The 18,940-nt window shown below is 43.3% G+C and overlaps 1 protein-coding gene and 1 pseudogene across 2 annotated transcripts; one reads left to right on the top strand and one right to left on the bottom strand.

The window, feature by feature from the left end:
- Positions 1-1,959: 1,959 nt before the first annotated feature.
- Positions 1,960-3,055, top strand: LOC123391165 (ATP synthase subunit gamma, mitochondrial-like). 2 transcript variants are annotated; one of them, XM_045076989.1, is made up of 2 exons: positions 1,960-2,873; positions 2,911-3,051. In XM_045076989.1, exons 1-2 carry the CDS (start codon positions 1,987-1,989, stop codon positions 2,912-2,914), a joined length of 891 nt encoding a protein of 296 aa, XP_044932924.1. In that variant the 5' UTR covers positions 1,960-1,986; the 3' UTR covers positions 2,915-3,051. The 2 variants fall into 2 exon arrangements, with proteins under 2 accessions (XP_044932924.1, XP_044932923.1); XM_045076988.1 differs by having other exon boundaries at positions 1,960-3,055.
- Positions 3,056-10,097: 7,042 nt separating this feature from the next.
- LOC101686375 lies at positions 10,098-10,707 on the bottom strand (annotated as a pseudogene).
- Positions 10,708-18,940: the final 8,233 nt, after the last annotated feature.

The raw sequence follows: 18,940 nt of genomic DNA, 5'->3' as shown, positions 1-18,940 counted from the left end.
CATAGGATTAACTATGGACTTGTGGAGATAATGGATGACCCCACTTTCTTTTATGAGTGGATTGGATGATGCATGGGGGACTCCCCTTATCTCTTGACAAGTTTTCTCACTTGCCAGTGATCCTCTGTAATCAGGATATTGTTAAGGCTGGACCACTCAAAGGTCGTCTTATTGGTTTCATCCCTTAGTCATATTTATCCTAGAGGCCACCTCTGTTGAGGTGCAATTGCAAACAGATGCTTTAGCTAAGCATGGAACAGCCCTCCTATAAAAGAGCCTCAAAGCTCACTAGGGGACAGTCCTTGACTGTAATGATGTCACATCAGGTCCAGATTTGTCTTAGAAATCAAAGGCCACCAGTGTGTGATGGAGGCCAACTAATTAAATATTGGGCCATACTTACAGATATGCCAGAAATAATACTTAAAACTTGTCAAACTTTAAACCTAGTTACCTGTATGCCTGAACCTGACCACTGTACTTCTTTCTCTATAGAGCAAAAATGTTCTTTGTATTTTATTTGATCTTGCTCACTCTATTTGGCCAGATTTAAGATACCCCTGTTAAAAATATGAATGACAGTTGGTTTTCTGATGACAGTAGTTTTCATAGAAAAAAATAAGAAAAGCTAGGTGTGCCATAGTGCTCACTAGCACTTTGCAATTGCCAAAGTCTAAGAATTAACATTTATACTGACTCCAAATATGCTTTCCTGGTACTACATGCCCATGGAGCTATTTGGAAGGAAAGGGGATTGCTATCAAGCCATAACTCCCCAATCAAATATGGGCCTAAGTTACAAAACCCTCCTTATCGCTATACTGAAGATGGCATATATCAGATCCGGGATACATATTTGTGGTTCACACCCACGATTGGACAGCTCAGTTAAAAGGCAGTTTTATGCTGGGAACAAAAGAATCATACGTAGGATACTTGGACAAATAACACACAGTATCGAGGATGGCTATCATTAGAAATGTGTTCCCAAATAATAGTACTCCAGGCTACTGAATGTTTTGCTACTGATTGGGTAAGGTGACCTGGCATTAGATGGCCAGCTCCAAACGGAACCCACTGGATATGTGGAACCAACCTGTGGCCCTGGCTTCCTCCAGGGTGGATAGGTCGCTGTACTTTAGGATTTGCCTGGATCCATGGGCGCATTACTAAAACCATTACAACTCCAGCTAATCTCTCCAATTTAAAAACAAAGATGGAAGCGATCTGTTTTTAAATGGTATGATTACTTAGCATCCATTTTTGTTCCATCTGCGGGACTAAAAGATGTCATGTGGCATGTAGAAGCCCTTAATAAATATACTACAAAGGCACTCAATGATTCACTAAATAGCATCTCTCTGCTTAATACCGAAGTGTCACAGATACGCAAGGCAGTCCTACAAAATAGGATGGCCTTAGATGTCCTGACAGCAGCCCAGGGTGGCACATGTGCAATCATCAAAACAGAATGTTGCGTGTACATCCCAGACTATCGCAAAAAAAATGTCACAGGAATAATAAAGGATATGAACACCCAGATTAAGGCCCTACAAGATCCCTCTCTCTCTTTTAGTGATTGGTTAAGTTCCTGGTTTGAAGGAGGACTATGGCCGAATCTCCTTTTCGGGCTTCTTATTCTTATCACCTCATTAACCTTAATATGTTGCTTTGTTCAATGTTTCTCTACTTGGTGCCGAGACTCCATTGCTGCAATGACTACACCACAGCAGACAATCCTTGTCGCGCGCGAGGACGCCTCTTCACTGTCAGCGCTGGATTCAGCTGCCTCCACCTTTCATAACTCCCCTATACGTTCCTACCCTGATCAATATTGACCCGAGCAGGTAGGGACAGCTCTACGCCCCTATTCAGCACGAAGAAGTTATAGAAGATGAGACCTTCCACCTTCAACCCCCTTAAAGATTTCAGGGTCAAGATTGTTCAGGGGGGGTCTGACCGACCTTCAGCCGGGCCGGTACCACCATGTTCTCTCGGGCGGGCGTCGCTGTGCTCTCGGGCTGGGCAGTGCAGCCGCAATGGATCCAAGTTCGAAATATGGCAACTTTAAAAGATATTACCAGACGACTAAAGTCGATCAAAAACATCCAGAAAATCACTAAGTCTATGAAAATGGTAGCAGCAGCAAAATATGCCCGAGCTGAGAGGGAGCTGAAACCAGCTCGAGTGTACGGGATAGGATCTTTGGCTCTGTATGAAAAAGCTGATATTAAGGTGCCTGAAGACAAGAAGCACCTGCTTATCGGTGTGTCCTCAGATCGAGGGCTCTGTGGTGCTATTCATTCCTCGGTTGCTAAACAGATGAAAAATGAGGTGGCCACGCTCACAGCAGCCGGGAAGGAAGTCATGCTTGTTGGAATTGGTGATAAAATCAGGGGTATACTTCATAGGACTCACTTGGACCAGTTTCTGGTGTCCTTCAAAGAAGTGGGAAGAAAACCTCCTACTTTTGGAGATGCATCCATCATTGCCCTTGAACTGCTAAATTCTGGATATGAATTTGACGAAGGGTCTATCATCTTTAATCGGTTCAGGTCTGTCATCTCGTACAAGACAGAAGAAAAACCTATCTTTTCCCTTGAAACCGTTGCAAGTGCTGAGAGCATGAGCATCTATGATGATGTCGATGCTGACGTGCTGCAGAATTACCAAGAATACAATTTGGCCAACATCATCTACTATTCGCTAAAGGAGTCCACCACGAGTGAGCAAAGTGCCAGGATGACGGCTATGGACAACGCCAGCAAGAATGCTTCCGAGATGATTGACAAACTGACTTTGACGTTCAATCGCACCCGCCAGGCTGTCATCACGAAGGAGTTGATTGAAATCATCTCTGGTGCAGCAGCTCTGGATTAATGAAAACCAAGTTTCATCCTCAGACAAGAGGTAAAGAAGAATAATTCAGCCAGCTGATTTTATTTTTAGCTTACTGCTGTCCTTGTCAGAAGAAATTGTTGGTCCATTGTTTAACCAATAACGACAGCAAGATGTTTGTAAATTATCTTACAATAAACAACTTACCATAAAAAAAAAAAAAGATTGTTCAGGGGGAAATAAAGGAGCAGGAGGCTGGCTGAGGAGAAAGCAAAAGCTGGCCCCTTGCACCCCACTTAGTGCAAGAACAGGACGAATGGATATAAGATTCTATCCATGATAAAGAAAAAGGGGGGAATGAAAGACCCCTCCCCTAGAAGATAGATAGGATAACTAACCGCTTGTTTGCTTTTCTGTAAACCGCTGGCTTTTAGGTATAGACCAGGTTATTAATTAGGTTATTAATTGCTTACTAATCGCTCTTTTGCCCTTCTGTAACCGCTTGGCTTATAGAAATAATAGAGACGCCATGATGGCATTCCTACCTTCCCCCTTCTTGTTCCCCTTTCCCGCCTCTCTCCTCCTGCGCGCGGGCCCTCAGAACCAATCAGCTTGTTCCCCCTTCCCGCCTCTCTCTTCCCGCGCGTGGGTCCTTAGAGCCAATCAGCAAACTCCACGTATGCCTTTTTCAAAAGTTCTAACTGTCAACCAATCAGTTGCGCCCCACCCAAAACTTGTTCGTACCTGTCTATAAAAACCCGGCACCACCCCAGCCGGGTGTGCTCAGCTAGCAGGAGCTGCTGACCACCCGCAGGCGAGCGCTGACCACCCGCAGGCGCCTGCGTAACAATAAAGAACCTCTTGCTGATTGCATCCAGTGGCAGTGTTGGATTCTTGGGTAAGGGGATCCGCGGGTCTTTCACTTCCTGTCTATTAATTTGTTGTGAGACAGGGCAAGATCCTGTTACACTCTCTATAAGTTCCTGAGAGGATAAGAGAATAGGATCTTCAGAAAGCTTGTAGGGGTCTTCTTGACCCTTTGCCACCACATCATAAGTACGCTTTTGGGAGGCAATGGACACTAATTCAAAAGAATGTTGAGGATCTAGTGCCTCTCAAATTTCTTCCCATATACTCATAGTTCCTTCAGGGCAGGTAGAGGGGCCTTGGAGTTTAAGCTGATTTTTAATTTCTTGCCCTAACTTTTGCCATGCATCTAAACTTACAGTTCCTTCCTTTGGGAACCATGGACATAACACTGACACAGTGTCAAAGAACTGCAGCAAGGTTCATTTAGTAACCTTTGACCCATGCTTTTTCATTAGGGCCTGCAATGCTGTCAAAAAGAAAGTTTGTTCCACTGATTGACCTTGCCCCATGTTATTCTACTCCTGTTGTGGCCCTGAAAAACTGGGCTCCTCTTAACTGAATTTGGTAACTACTTACCTATAAGTGCGCACCTCCTGAATGTGCTCAGGTCCCTGTTTGGGAGCCACCAGGACCGTGACGGTAAGAGGATGGTGAAATTAAGAAATTAAGAGACAGATGGGGGCAGGAGGAGCACCAAGGAAGATGTCCAACAGTGCCGGTTTTATTCAAGGCTGTGAGGCATTATAGAGCTAACAGAAACAATCATAAGAAAAGTATCTATTTTTAGCTGATTACTAAAGAGTTTGCAACAAGCACAGAAAATCCTTCAAGCTTTCCCATTATCTATTTCCTAAACATCAATAGCAGATCTTCTAGCACCAGATGTACTGACTTCAAGGCCACTCAAGACCTAGTTTGTGTAAGCACAGCACAGTCTTACAGTGGTGTAGTCTATAGCTTGTGCAATGACAGTAAGGACCAGCCAAGAATTTCTGACCCCGGCCAAATCATCTCCATCTGACTAGCAAATGTGTGGGAAGTCACATAGGCGAGCGCCAACACATAGCACAGACCCTTTATCAGTGCTACTCGACTTTATCAACCTAAGCCTTTTGTTTGGCTCTTCAGCCTTTAAAGGAGGCACAAGTCAGGGCCTGGTTTGGTTCTCTTCTCAAGCCTTACTGTGGCCTCCCACAGCGTTGTGGCCATGCAATATTACAAAAGAAAATTACCTTCCTTTTAGTAGATTCATAACTGAATTCCTAGTGATTTTTTTTTAAATGGGAAATCTATTGGGCTGCAATTTGTTAGATAGGTCAGAAACACCTATTCCCATTGCTAGTCAGAAAACAACTGCTGCTACCCAAGCACAGAAGGAGAACTGCAAAGCCTCTCATATTGTGTGACCTATTATAACCAGAAGATGCCTAGTCCTCACCAAATTGAGTTTATGGTGAAATTCAAGCCAAGTAACAATACATTTCCCTGGTGTCGTCACTTGCCATGTTATTTACCAAGAGAGGTCTGCCCAGTCAGGTGCCTTGTTTCTCCCACTGCAAACTGAAAGCACCGTAATCAAGAGTTAGTTCACTTTTTCCTTCCTACTGTTCTTTTTTTTTTTTTTTAAGATTTTATTTATTTATTTATTTATTTGGCAGACAGAGATCACAAGTAGGGAGAGAGGCAGGCAGAGAGAGAAGAGAGGAAGCAGGCTCCTCACTGAGCAGAGAGCCCCCTTGGGGCTCAATTCTAGGACTCTGGGATCAAGACCTGAGCCAAAGGCAGAGGCTTTAACCCACTGAGCCATCCAGGCATCCTCTAGTGTTCTTTTTTTTTTTTTAATTTTATTCATTTATTTGACAGACAGAGATCACAGGTAGGCAGAGAGGCAGGCAGAGAGAGAGGAAGGGAAGCAGGTTCCCTGCCCAGCAGAGAGCCCGATGTGGGGCTTGATCCCAGGACCCTGAGATCATGACCTGAGCTGAAGGCAGAGGCTTTAACCCACTGAGCCACCCAGGTGCCCTGTCCCCTAGTGTTCTTAATGCTAACTTTGACATACACAGTCCTTGTACAGTAACTTTTTAATTTTTTCTTTTTGGTTTATGACAACTTAATTCTAGGATTTATTTTGTACTCTTAACATAGAACAGTTGCTTTTTAAGAATTCTTATGAGATGGGGTGCCTGGGTAGCTCAGTTGTTAAGTGTCTGCCTTCAGCTCAGGTCATTATCCCAGGGTCCTGGGGTCAAGTCTGCATTGGGCTCCCTGCTCTTCAGGTAGACTGCTTCTCCTTCTCCCACTCCCCCTGCTTGTGTTACATCTCTTGCTTTGTCTCTCTCTGTCAAATAAATAAATAAAATCTTTAGAAAAAAATTCTTTTGAGAGAGTACAAGAGTACACTTGTTACTGGTGGTGTTGGGGGAGGGGAGTGGCAAAGGGAGAGAATTTTTAAGTACCCTCCACCCTGGGGACAGAGCCAATCCTGGGGTTCCATCTAACAACCCTGAGATCTTGACCTCAGCCCCATCAAGAGTCAGCTGCCTATCCAACTTAGCCACTCAGGCTTTCCATCTTTTTAAATAATTTATTTTGATTCCAATTAGTTAACATAACATGTTTTCAGTTTCAGATGTCGAATATAGTGATTCCACAGTTCTGTACCTCCCCCAGTACTCACCAGGTGTATGTTCCCCTTAAGTTTTGAAATGGAGTCTCGCTGAAGCATGAATGCAGCCATGTGATTTTTTTTTTTTTTTAGATTTTATTTATTATTTGACAGAAATGAGAAGTAGGCAGAGAAGCAGGCAGAGAGAGGGGGAAGCAGGCTCCCCGCTGAGCAGAGAGCCTGATTTGGGGCTTGATCTCAGAACCCCTAGATCATGACCTGAGCCGAAAGCAGAGGCTTAACCCACTGAGCCACCCAGGCTCCGCCAGCCATGTGATTGTTGTTCCACTTGATTCTTTTATGTGGTTTCCCATTTCAGTCACGAGGACCACTATAGAAAGATCACTTCATCTTTTACAGTGAGACACCACTCAGTATTTCCTGGAATGGCTAAAAGAAAAATGATAACACCAATTTTCAGTGAGAATGTTGAGGAATTAGAATTCTCATATCCCTGATGGGAATGTAAAAAGGACATTCACTTCAGAATGTGTGGCAGTTACTTATGAAAAGAAACATTTACCAACTGAAGGGGAACAATTTGTCATCCTAAAATGTGTGAGGCATAAGCATTATTTTAGGCTGGTTATTTTAAGTAAAAGGCAGATTAAGGAAAGGCTGAAATCCTGTGTTTACTTTTGGAAGACTTTTGCATTTGTAAGGAAAAGCTCTGCCTGTAAGGTGTCTCTGTGTAGCAGAAAGAGGGAGAATGTGTCTCGAGAAACTCTGATCAGCGAAGGCCTGGATCTTCATCTGTCACCACCACAGCCTTGATTAATGTGCTTGGCCTGGTCACTTCCACAATTACTTCCCAATAGGATCATGTGTGGAGTTTCAAAAAGGATCTTCTCTGTTGGCCTCACCCTCAGATTCTGTTGGTCAGTTTAGGTGGAAACAATCCTGTTGCATTAATTAAGGGCTCCAGGTGAATCTCAGTGAGGCCAGGTGTAAGCACGAGGGCTTCAGGTTATTTTATGAGAGCGAGAGGAGGCTTTGGCTCACAGAGAGGCAACACGTGAGTCTGGGAGGGTCAGGTCCATGCAGCACATGGTGCCTATGCGCTCTCTGTCTCTGGGCATTTTGGGAGCGGAGCCCCCCGGAATTAGAGAAGGAAAATTCAGGGCCTGGTGTTCAAGTAGGAACTCCAAGTTTCTGAACAGCTCCGACACAAAGCACTAGGATGTTGGGTCTATCTGCATTTCAGGGTCTTGTCTTCAGGAGAGCAGTTTACAGATGAAGAGTTTGTATCAGTGGCTTGAGAGGCATTTTTTCCTGATGGAGCTGTGACTTCTCTACAAATACCTTATGAGAAAAAAAAATCTACAAGACAAAGTGAAAGAAGAAATGGCCAGTTCTCAGGTAAGCCTGGCATCCCAAGTCAGAAGTCTAGTCATGTTTTTCTCCTGAAGTTCCTTGCATTTAGAAATCGCAAATGTTGGGGCACCTGGGTGGATCAGTGGGCTAAAGCCTCTGCTTTCGGCTCAGGTCATGATCCCAGAGTTCTGGGATCGAGCCCCACATTGGGCTCTCTGCTCCGCGGAGAGCCTGCTTCCTCCTCTTTCTCCCTGCCTGCCTCTCTGCCTACTTGTAATCTCTGTCTGTCAAATAAATAAATAAATAACCTTAAAAAAATTGCAAATGTTAATTGCTCTAGTTCTGAAGTTTCTGGTGCATGTGTTCTTGAATGGAGTATTCATTTTCTGAAGTGATACCATAGGCTCGGTCTTTAGAACACTACTCCCCTATATCCCAGATAACCCCTACCTCCCCTACCTACCTTCTCTGCCTTCTTTCCAACCTGGCTCCAGTAGGCCATCAGCAGTTGTCACTTTGAATTAAAGTCCTGCAAGTATTGAAAATGTTCCCTTGGTGGCATATCCAGAGGGGAAGTTGTGTGGTGTCTATTATTCCCGTTGCTGATGAGGTCTGGCCCTGATTTATCAGGGAGGGAAAACATTTCTCATTTAGGGTCTGTCTGGATGCTTTACCAGGTCTGTGTATCCCAGGAGTAAGAAAATGCACAAGTGAAATGATGGATATAGGGTCCAGAATAACTTCGAAGTTTCTCAGATTAAAGAAGTTGGGGGAGGGGATTGTTGAGTCTTCCCCTTTAGAATGTGAAAAAGATGGGAAGCCTGGGTGGATCAGTCAGTTAAGCCGCTGCCTTTAGCTCAGATCATGAGCTCAGGGTGCTGGGATCGAGTCCCCCTTCAGGCTCCTTGCTCAGCAGGGAGTCTGCTTCTCTCTCTGCCTCTGCCTGCCACTCCGCCTGCTTGTGTGCTCTCTCTCTCTCTCTCTCTCTCTAACCAATAAATAAATAAAATATTTTTTAAAGAAGAATGTGAAAAAGATGTTCTAGGTAGAATACACTAGAGGTTTGCCTGGGTGGCTCAGTCAGTCACGCACTGGACTATTGATTTCAGTTCAGGTCATGATCTCCAGATCCTAGAATGAGACCTGCTTCTGGTTCCCTGCTCAGTGGGGAGTCTCTTTGAGATTCTCTCCCTCTACTTCTGGCCCTCCCCTCCTCCTTCTAAAATATAAATCTTTAAATAAAAATAGACATTTAAATTAAAAAAAAAATACAGTAGGTATTAGAGTACATGGAAACTGTGGTGTCTAAATGTGGTATCTCTGAGAATCAGATGGGGACCCCAAATGTGGGTCCATGAATGGGTGGAAGCCAGTCAAGTGGGCACTGAGAAGAATTCACCTGAGGAAGAACAAAGGTATGAGAAGCTTATTGAATACACTGCAAGAGAGCAGCAGGCAGGACAGCAGAGGAGAGACTGTCTGTAAGGAGACAGTGGTGGGGGCTGTGTTTAAAGGGGGAAGGTGAGGGTTATGGGAGCTTATTCAATTTTCCCTTTTCTGGTCACTGTACCCCATCTTCAGTAGCCCGGTGGTTGGTTAGGGCCCATGGTTACTTTGAGGTGGGTCCCCTGATGGGCCTGTCTGTATTCAGCCATAGGGGTGCTTGGGGCCCTTTCTCCATTCCTTTGATCAAGTCTGCTTACCTAAAAGCAGCCTCAATAGAAACTATAGGTATTTAACTTTGTTTGTATCCACTGTATTTTCATAATTAGATTTCTAGTCTGCATTACTGTTCTCAGACCAGAAGAAAACACCAGTGATACAGCATGTCCTTTGGTGTGTCTTGGGCACTGAGATCAATTTGTTGGCATACACCTAATGTTAACTGCTTTTATTGGCTTCCTGCTTTTTGCTAGATTCCTTCCCTATAGTGTTCATATTCCCCATCTTACATTTGTACAGACTGTAGGTGTACAGAGAGATATGCAGAAACCATCACATTTCAGATGGAAACTTCTTTCTCCTGAGTTTCTTTTGCTTGGAGTCTTTCTTTCTTTTCACTCTACCCTTATATTTTATCAAAACGGCAAATACCATAAATTAACCCAGCTGATGACTTGAATTACAAAAATAACATGCTTCAATGAAAATAAGAAACTTTCTACAAATCTGACAGTAATAAATTGCAATGTATAATGTATATAGGAGTCCTACAGAGCAACAAACTCCTGTGAAACAAAAATATTTTAATACCTTTAAAATCCAAATTTTTCTTTAAAATCATTCAGGAAAAAGCATCTCAAGTCAGAATTAAGCCCTCAGTCAAGCATTAGGAAGGTATATTACAGCTATTTAATGTACAAAGAGCGCTCTTTCCCCAGTCACTTCCATCTAATGTCTGTTTCCAGAATCATACAGACTTAAGCTTCTCTCCACCCCATGCTACCATTTCTTCAGACCCTGAAAACTAAATTTGTTGAACACCAAAAATATGTTGTATTGACCATAACACTTTGTTGTTGAGTTTCTGTAAGTTCTTCACTTAGTCCATCTGTAGCTATGACTCTTCCACCAACTCCTTTCTCTCCTTTCATAGCTTCTCTGAATTTCTGAAAGGATAATTTTAAGAAGTTCAACATAACTGTCACAGCCTGAGGTCAGCATGACAAAAAGAATATCTTCTCCCTTGATTGTCCTCTGTTTCTCTTGATGGCATCTTTCATTTGCTTCAGATGTTATAAAGCTGATGAGCTCACTACTCATTCTTGAACACCGTCCTTAGCATTTTACAGTCTTTTCCATTTGAGGTATGACATTTTCATTATCCTTGCTACATTTGCAGTTGGAAGATAGGTATCGTGTTCTCTGAAACTGTTTTTTGAGCCATTTTTGTCTTCAGGATCATTCATGCTGTGCTCATTGTCATCATGAGTCTGAATCACATAGTGGCTTCCTCCCATGTGCACAGCTGTGCCTATTAGAGAAGCATCTGTCCTAGCGCTATCGCCATTGGTTGTCATGAAATACTGTGAGAACCGTGTTGTCAGTGGTGTTCAGAAACACCTTCCTAAAAAGGGGTCTGGGGGCACCTGGGTGGCTCAGTGGGTTAAAGCCTCTGCTTTCAACTCAGGTCATGATCACAGGGTCCTGGGGTAGAGCCCTACATTGGGATCTCTGCTCAGCAAGGAGCCTGCTTCCCCCTCTCTCTCTGCCTGACTCTCTGCCTACTTGTAATCTCTGTATGTCAAATAAATAAATAAATAAATAATCTTTATAAATTTTTTTTAAAAAATAAATAAATAAATAAAAAGGGGTCTGGTCTTTACCCAACTTCAACCTTTGAGGCAAGTCCAGGGACCACAAGCTGCCAGATGGCTGCATTCTTTACGTATAAACCAGACTGTGGGGAGACCAAATCTACTCCTTCCTCTCGGGCACCTCCGTTCCTACCCAGGCAGGTTCGCAGGTTGGCCCTAGCCCCACCGCCCCGGTGGGCTGACTGTCAGTCCTACCCGGGTGCGCTGCGGCCCACCGTGCCGAGCTGCGACCCACCGTGGCCTGCATCATCCTACTCCTTGACCCAGGCCCCAGGCCAGTATGCAACACCTGTCGGGCATCTACCCCCCGCCCCCAGGGCACTGGGGCAAAGATACCTGGCCCTGCCATGCCCTTGCTAGCTGTTGGGAGCCCCCACACCCCCACCCTGACTCTGTGCACCAGCCTTGCTAAGAGTCCCGGGTTGGGAATTGGGTCCAGGCCAGGGTCTCCCACCCAGCTCACCGCACAAAATGGAGCCGGCTGGGGTGCCATTGAGAGGAGGTCTGACGGTGCCCTCAGGAGCTCCCTCCTCAGCCTTGGGCCAGGAGCTCCTCTGAGCAAGAGGCAGCCTTACCTGCCTCCAGCAGCACAAAGCTGCCTGCAGCTGGAGCAACCTGCCCCCATTCTGGCCCTGGCCCAGGGCCGGGTAGGGGGGCTGGGCAGGTGGGCGGAGGAGAAAGGCCATTGGCACTGGCCATGGCAGCGCTGGGGACAGGCACAAGCTGTTGTGTTTCTTTTTTTGTTTTGTTTTGTTTTCTTTTTTAGATTTTATGTATTTATTTGACAGAGATCACAAGTAGGCAGAGAGGCAGGCAGAGAGAGGGGGAAGCAGGCTCCCCGCTGAGCAGAGAGCCCAATGCGGGGCTCAATCCCAGGACCCTGGAATCATGACCTGAGCCGAAGGCAGATGCTTTAACCCACTGAGTCACCCAGGTGTGCCATTTTTTTTTTTCCCTTTTTTAAAGATTATATTTGCTGGGGCACCTTGGTGGCTCTCTGGGTTAAGCATCTGCCTTTGGCTCAGGTCAGGATCCCACGGTCCTGGGATGGAGCCCTGCATCTGGCTCTCTGCATAGCGGGGAGTGTGCTTCTGCCTCTCCCTCTCCCCCTGCTTGTGTTCCCTCTCTTGCTGTCTCTCCCTCTGTCAATAATAATAACATAACTTTAAAAATAACTTTAAAAAGGTGACATTTATTATTTGATAAAGATAGAAAATGAGCAGTGGTGGAGGGTGACCAGGGAGGTAGATATGGGGCTCAATCCCAGAACCCTGGGATCACAATTTTACCTGAAGGCGGACAGTTAACTGAGCCACCCAGATGTGCCTTTCTTGTATTCTCTGAGGAAAAGAACAAAATTAAAGAAGTGTAGATAAAATTTCCTTTTACTTGTAGCCCATTGATAAATTCTTGAAACAGACACAGTGTGCCATTCCTCAAGGAGTTCACAAAGGGAGCAATGTTGTTTTGTTGGAGGCAAAAAGTAACCTTAGCTTGACATGAGCCAGACCTCTAGAATCCTGTAAGTCCTCTTTAACATAGGATGATCCCTTTGAAAATTGTCTTTATCTCTACCCCCTAAATATATGTTGGCAATCATCCCCCAAGTATATAGCCCACTGATAGATATCTGAATGGTCTATGACTAAGGTTTTACAAGATAGTCATATGTGACCTCGTGATGACACCACCTCCAAGGTCCTGGAAACCTTGCTTCCAAATTCATTAGAGACTTCTGTTGCTCCCTCAACCCCCTCCCACACTGATCATACATCATCATTCACTGCTCACAAACCCATATAGTTCTTTCTACCCACAGGTCCTCTCCCCAATACCACTTTTTTGCACCAAAGACATCTCTGCCATGTCCAGCACGACAAATCAACCAGGAACATGAGTGTAAGAGGATGGTGAAAAGAAATTAAGAGCCAGATGGGGGCAGGAGGAGCACCAAGGAGGGTGTCCAACAGTGCCGATTTTATTCAAGGCTGTGAGGCATTATAGAGCTAACAGAAACAATCATAAGAAAAGTATCTATTTTTAGCTGATTACTAAAGAGTTTGCAACAAGCACAGAAAATCCTTCAAGCTTTCCCATTATCTATTTCCTAAACATCAATAGCAGATCTTCTAGCACCAGATGTACTGACTTCAAGGCCACTCAAGACCTAGTTTGTGTAAGCACAGCACAGTCTTACAGTGGTGTAGTCTATAGCTTGTGCAAGGACAGCAAGGACCAGCCAAGAATTTCTGACCCTAGCCAAATCGTCTCCATCTGACTAGCAAATGTGTGGGAAGTCATGTAGGAGAACAATGAACACATAGCACAGACCCTTTCTCAGTGCTACTCGACTTTATCGACCTAAGCCTTTTGTTTGGCTATTCAGCCTTTAAAGGAGGCACAAGTCAGGGCCTGGTTTGGTTCTCTTCTCAAGCCTTACAGTGGCCTCCCACACATCTCAATTATTTCTTCATCATTCACTCCTGAACCCCAACATTTCACATCAAAAAAAGATCTCAAGAATTCTTTCTTGCATTGGCTCCTGTCCCACATCCCTGTTTGCACTGAACAGGGAGAGCTCTCACCTTTGTGTAGTTGATATATTTGACTTCCAGGGGTGGAGGTTCTTAGGCAGTCAGCCCTCTGTCCCATTGATTTTTCTTTTTTCCACACTAATGTCATGAACATACACTACTACTACTACTTCTTCTTCTTCTTCTTCTTCTTCTTCTTCAATAACAAGGTTTTTTTTAAGATTTATTTATTTGATGGAGATATATATCACAAGTAGGCAGAGAGGCAGGCAGAGAGAGAGGGAGAAGCAGGCTCCCTGCTGAGCAGAGCCTGATGTGGGGCTCAATCCCAGGACCCTGAGATCATGACTTTAGTGGGAGGCAGAGGCTTAACCCACAGAGCCACCCAGGTGCCCCTGGACATATACTTCTGCTTAGTTCTTTGTGTTTTCAGAAAAAGAGAACAATCATGTAATTAACATTTTTTAAAAGATTTATTTATTTATTTGACAGAGATCCCAAGTAGGCAGAGAGGCAGGCAGAGAGAGAGGGAATCAGGATCCCTGCTGAGCAGAGAGTCAGATGCAGGGCTCCATCCCAGGACCCTGTGATCATGACCTGAACTAAAAGTAGAGGCTCAACCCACTGAGCTACCCAGGTATCCCCATAATTAACATTTTGAGGGTCTTAAAATCCTGAAATATAATAGAGCACAAATGATCATTGAAACAAAACTTTTCAATGAAATACCATGTTGAGGAATCATGGATTAAAATGGCCAAAAACTGGGACCTGGGTGGCTCAGTGGGTTAGAGTCTCTGCCTTCAGCTCAGGGTGCTGGGATCAAGCCCCACATCTGGGCTCTCTGCTTGGCTTTCTCTTTCTCTGCCTGCCTTTCTGCCTACTTCAGATCTCTGTCTGTCAAATAATGTCTTTTTAATAAATAAAGAAATAAACAAGTAAAATGGCCAAGAAATAATTCTTGAAAGCCTGTATGATAAAACTTAGGAAGTTCATTTGAGTAGCAGAGGATCCATGGGCAAAAAGAGCTGCAGTTTGGCTGCATGAAGTTCGTGGTTCTGTGCTAAATCTTGGTGAAGAGGGGGCTGTTCAGGGTGTATAAGATCATAAGTGTTTCTTTGAATTTGTACTTGTACAACTACTTTTGCAAGATTTCTCAAGCATTTATTCACTTCGATATTAACTCTAGGTGAGATGTATAGGCAGTCACGAATCCATTGAGAATGTAGCAGTTTGCCCTTATTTGATGGTTCTAAAACTACGGAGACTATAGGTCAGCCTTCTGGGCTGCAGGTAAACACGTTTTGCTTCTAGCCCTCTACCTTGTAGACTTAGAAATAGAGTTGTTTATTTTCTGTCATTCTATGTGTTTATGTTGGTAATGTGAATAAAAGAAAAATCACCATTCACAAAGCTATTTATGAATGTCATGTCATTGAAAATGTTGCATAATAGTCACCATGGCCATTTTCTACTCTATTACTTTTAATGTGTATATAACTACTTTCTAAATATATAGATGTGGGGCACCTGAGTGGCTTGGCAGATGGTTATCTGCCTTTGGCTCATGTCATGATCCTAGGGTCCTGGGATCGAGCCCCACATTGGGCTCCCTGCTCAACGGGAAGCCTGCTTCTCCTTCTCCCACTCCTCCTGCTTGTGCTCCCTCTCTTGCTCTGCCTTCCTCTGTCAAATAAATAAATAAAATCTTTTTTACAAAGTATGGATGTGTGCATGAAAAGTAAATAGGTAGATCAATTGGGTGCCTGGGTGGGTCAGTTAAATAAATGACAGCCCAGGTCATGATCCTGGAGTCCAAGGATCAAGTCCCAAATATGGCTCCCTGCTTTTGGGGGCATCTGCTTCTAAGCCAGAACAAGTTGTCCTGGTATAATCGAACTAACATGAGTTCACTGATTGGTGAGTCACAGAAAGTGTACTTGGTAGGGGTTGTCACACCAAAAAAAAAAAAAAAAACTGCAATTTGCAGCAAATAAGGAGGTAACAGTAAATAACTTCCAAAGTAGAGATTTACAGAACAAGGGAGAATGGTTTCTTTTTATTTGGGGTTAGGGTAGATATTTAGAAAGTGGGCCCTTGTCATCTTCCATAGAGCTGGACATAAGGGGGCACAGGTGCCTCAAGAAAACACTTCTCTACATGCTTTGCATTTTACCTAAATGAGTTTGTGCTCCTCCTTGGGTGGAGATTTTAAACTATAATGAGATAAAGGAAACTAACTAACCTCCTCTTCCATCTTAGGGACCATCATGAACTGTGTCAATGGCCACTTGGTGACTGTGGTATTTATTGCAGGGACAGCTGACCTTCAGGGATGTGGCCATAGAATTCTCTGAGGAGGAGTGGGGATGCCTGACCCACACTCAGCGGCAACTGTACAGGAATGTGATGTTGGAGAACTACAGACACCTCCTCTTCTTGGGTGAGGAAGACTCCTTCCAGATTTCCCACACCCCACTCAGGGTTTTGTTCCTTCCTGTGAAGACTGTCTCTTTGGAGATTTCTCTTTGAATGAGTGGAATTCAGATCCAGGCAGAAAGGGAAATAAGTAGGCGTTTTACATGTAGAGAAGCAACTTCATGATGTGTCCTTTTCAGATTTACCTTCCCTTCCTTAAGGGAACATCATCACTTCTGTAGATGAGTGTCAGTTCTAAATACTGAGGGGAATAAAATGGGTACTTCCCACATCTTCTACTTCAATTTCTACTCTTTATTATTGTATTTCATATTTGGAAGTGGAGGTCAGGATGTGAACTTTGGAAATCACTCCTTAATATTGTAAAGGGGCTGTTTTTCAGCAGCATTTGGGAAAACAGGTTCTTGATTTCGCAGTGTCCTCTCTTCTCTCCTGAGCACAGTCATAGTTGAAAGTTAGAATCTCTAGCAGTACTCCTTTCCTTTCTTTTCTTTCATTCTTTAAGAAAGAGAGAAAGCCAAGGGCATGGAGAGGGTCAGAGGGAGAAGCAGACTCCCTGCAGAGCAGAACTCAATCTGGAACTACAGGATCATGACTGAGCTGAAGGCAGTAGCTTAACCAATTGAGCCACCCAGGGGCCCCACCTTTCCTTTCTTTCTAATAAATGGGTCTCATTGTGTCAAAGCCAGACTTGGTCTCCTTTTTGGAACCAAAGAGAGAACCTAGGGATGTGATGAGAAAGGATACTGTATCCTCCATCCAGGTGGGTGGGAATGAATGAGGCGGGTGACAGAGGGGAGGTCCAAATGCAAAGGAAGATGATAGACCTTAAACTGTGGTTCGAGCAGCTCTCTGAATAGAAATTAGTTTAGAACTGTAGTGTTATTTCTCTCTTTCTTAGAGAGGGGCAGATGCCATCAAACATTCTTGGTCTGTCATTCTCTAAGGATTCTCCTTCAGTGCCAGTCATGGTCCATCACATTCACAAGGAGGGCCTCCATAATCTGAGAGTTTTTCCATTGCCTTGAGGTCCCTGCAGAAATCTCCATATTTCTGAGGAACTCTGTTTAGCCGTTAGCAAGCTGTGTTTTCCCTCCTCTGAGAAATGTGTCGGGCCATGGTTTAGTTTAGTGCAGAAAGTTAATTAGTTTAGCTAGTTTAGCTTAGTTTAGTTTAGTGCAGAAATCTAGGAACAGTGGAGACAGATAGCACATGTTTTCTGGTTTATGCTTTCCAATGTTATGGAGGCTATAATCTGAACTCTACAAAACTGAGACTCAGTAACTTCATCAGATAACAAAGTGCTTCCCTGATATGAGAAAATCTAATGCTTTCTTTCCCTTCAGAAGTTTTTTTGGGCGCCTGGGTGGCTCAGTGGTTGGGTGTCTGCCTTTGGCTTAGGTCATGATCCCAGAGTCCTGGAATCAAGCCCCACATCAAGCTCCCTGCTCCTCTGTGGGAGGCTAGCTTCTCCCTCTCCTACTCCCCCTGCTTGTGTTCCCTCTCTCATTATCTTTCTCTCTGTCAAATAAATAAGGTCATTTTTAAAAAGTTGTTTTTTTTAAATATTAACTAATACAGCAATTTCCACTCTGTTCCATTCCTCAGTGTTGAAATAACATAGAATTCCTACCTAAATGAATGCCATGGGGGACCTAGAACATTTGGATCTCACAAGTTGTAGCCTTTAATAAAGTCTCAATTGCGTGCTCGCTTCGGCAGCACATATACTAATAAAGTCTCAGTTGCTACCTTATTAAAAATTTCATCAGTTCATAATTCTGTCTTGCATGAAGCTCCTGTGACTTTTTCCTATGGGTTTTCATTTTCTAAATAGTTGTATATAAGAGTCCTCATTTTTTTTTTTAGATCAAAAGCTCTGATAGGACATAGGCATGTGCTTTATAAGAAGTGAGGTAATTAGTAAAATCTCCATATTTAAGGAAAAACTTTCATTCATAAATTTTTTACTTCACTAAAAATTAAAGAAGTACTTTTCTCAGAATGTATCTGAATTTCATCCAAAATATTTATGTTTTATGAAGTTGTCGGGATATTTTACACATTGTTGGTGTTCATTTAGAAATGAACAGATTAAGGTGTCTGGGGGACTCAGTTAATTAAGCATCTGCCTTCACTTCCTGCCATGATCTAAGGTTTCTGGAATTGAGCCCCAGATCTGAATCCTGCTAAGCGGGGAGTCTACTTCTCCCACTCCCTCTGTGTGCCACCCCCCACCCCAGCTTGTAGGCTCTGTCAAAAAAGTAAAGTATTTAAAAAAATAGAAATGAAAGGATTTAATTTGCTTGGTTCTAAGAAAAAAAAAAGGAATGAGTTATATCTTACATTCAGATAAAAGAAGGAATATATTAATAACATGATACATTTTTTGCAAGTCTTTTAAGTGCTTATTTGTAAAATTATCATTAGACTTTTTTTTTTTTTTGGTGAATTTTAATGAACTTAAAATTTGTCAGTGATGGCCTGTCAGTAATTCACATGCTTGTTTTTCTTGCATACACAGTCATAGTTTAAAATTATGTTTATATGGTAGTTTTCTTACTAAATAATTCATGTTTTTAAATGTAGAAATTTGGGTTCAATTTGGTCTTACTCTGGCTTTGCAATTCCATAATCATGCACTTCCTTTTGTCTGGGATTCTCCAGAACATTAGTTACTTCTGGTTTCCTTATTAACTGTGTGTCTTGATATAGGATAACAATTTTTAAGTCTAGATTTGAAGACAATGTGCATTTACTCAAATATAAATCCACTTTTTGCCCTTTTCCAAGAACATTTTTTATTTGTCTGTATCAATATCACCCATACATACTTTGTGACTCATCTTGTGTATTTCTTTCACAGGTTAGTGGTCCATGTATACTGTACCATGCCTACATGAGTTGTCATAATAGAAATAATTTCATCATCTATTTACTGGTGGATTTTTATTCTCCTTTCA

This window comes from Mustela putorius, unplaced genomic scaffold (assembly GCF_011764305.1).
Source record: "Mustela putorius furo isolate JIRA1106 unplaced genomic scaffold, ASM1176430v1.1 tig00000196_pilon_pilon_pilon, whole genome shotgun sequence".
NCBI classification, from domain to species: Eukaryota; Metazoa; Chordata; class Mammalia; order Carnivora; family Mustelidae; genus Mustela; species Mustela putorius.
This window is presented reverse-complemented; position numbering and strand designations above follow the sequence as displayed.

What these genes read in the sequence shown, in the direction of transcription:
- LOC123391165 (XM_045076988.1), top strand. Translation starts at nt 1,987, where the DNA reads ATGTTCTCTCGGGCGGGCGTCGCTGTGCTCTCGGGCTGGGCAGTGCAG.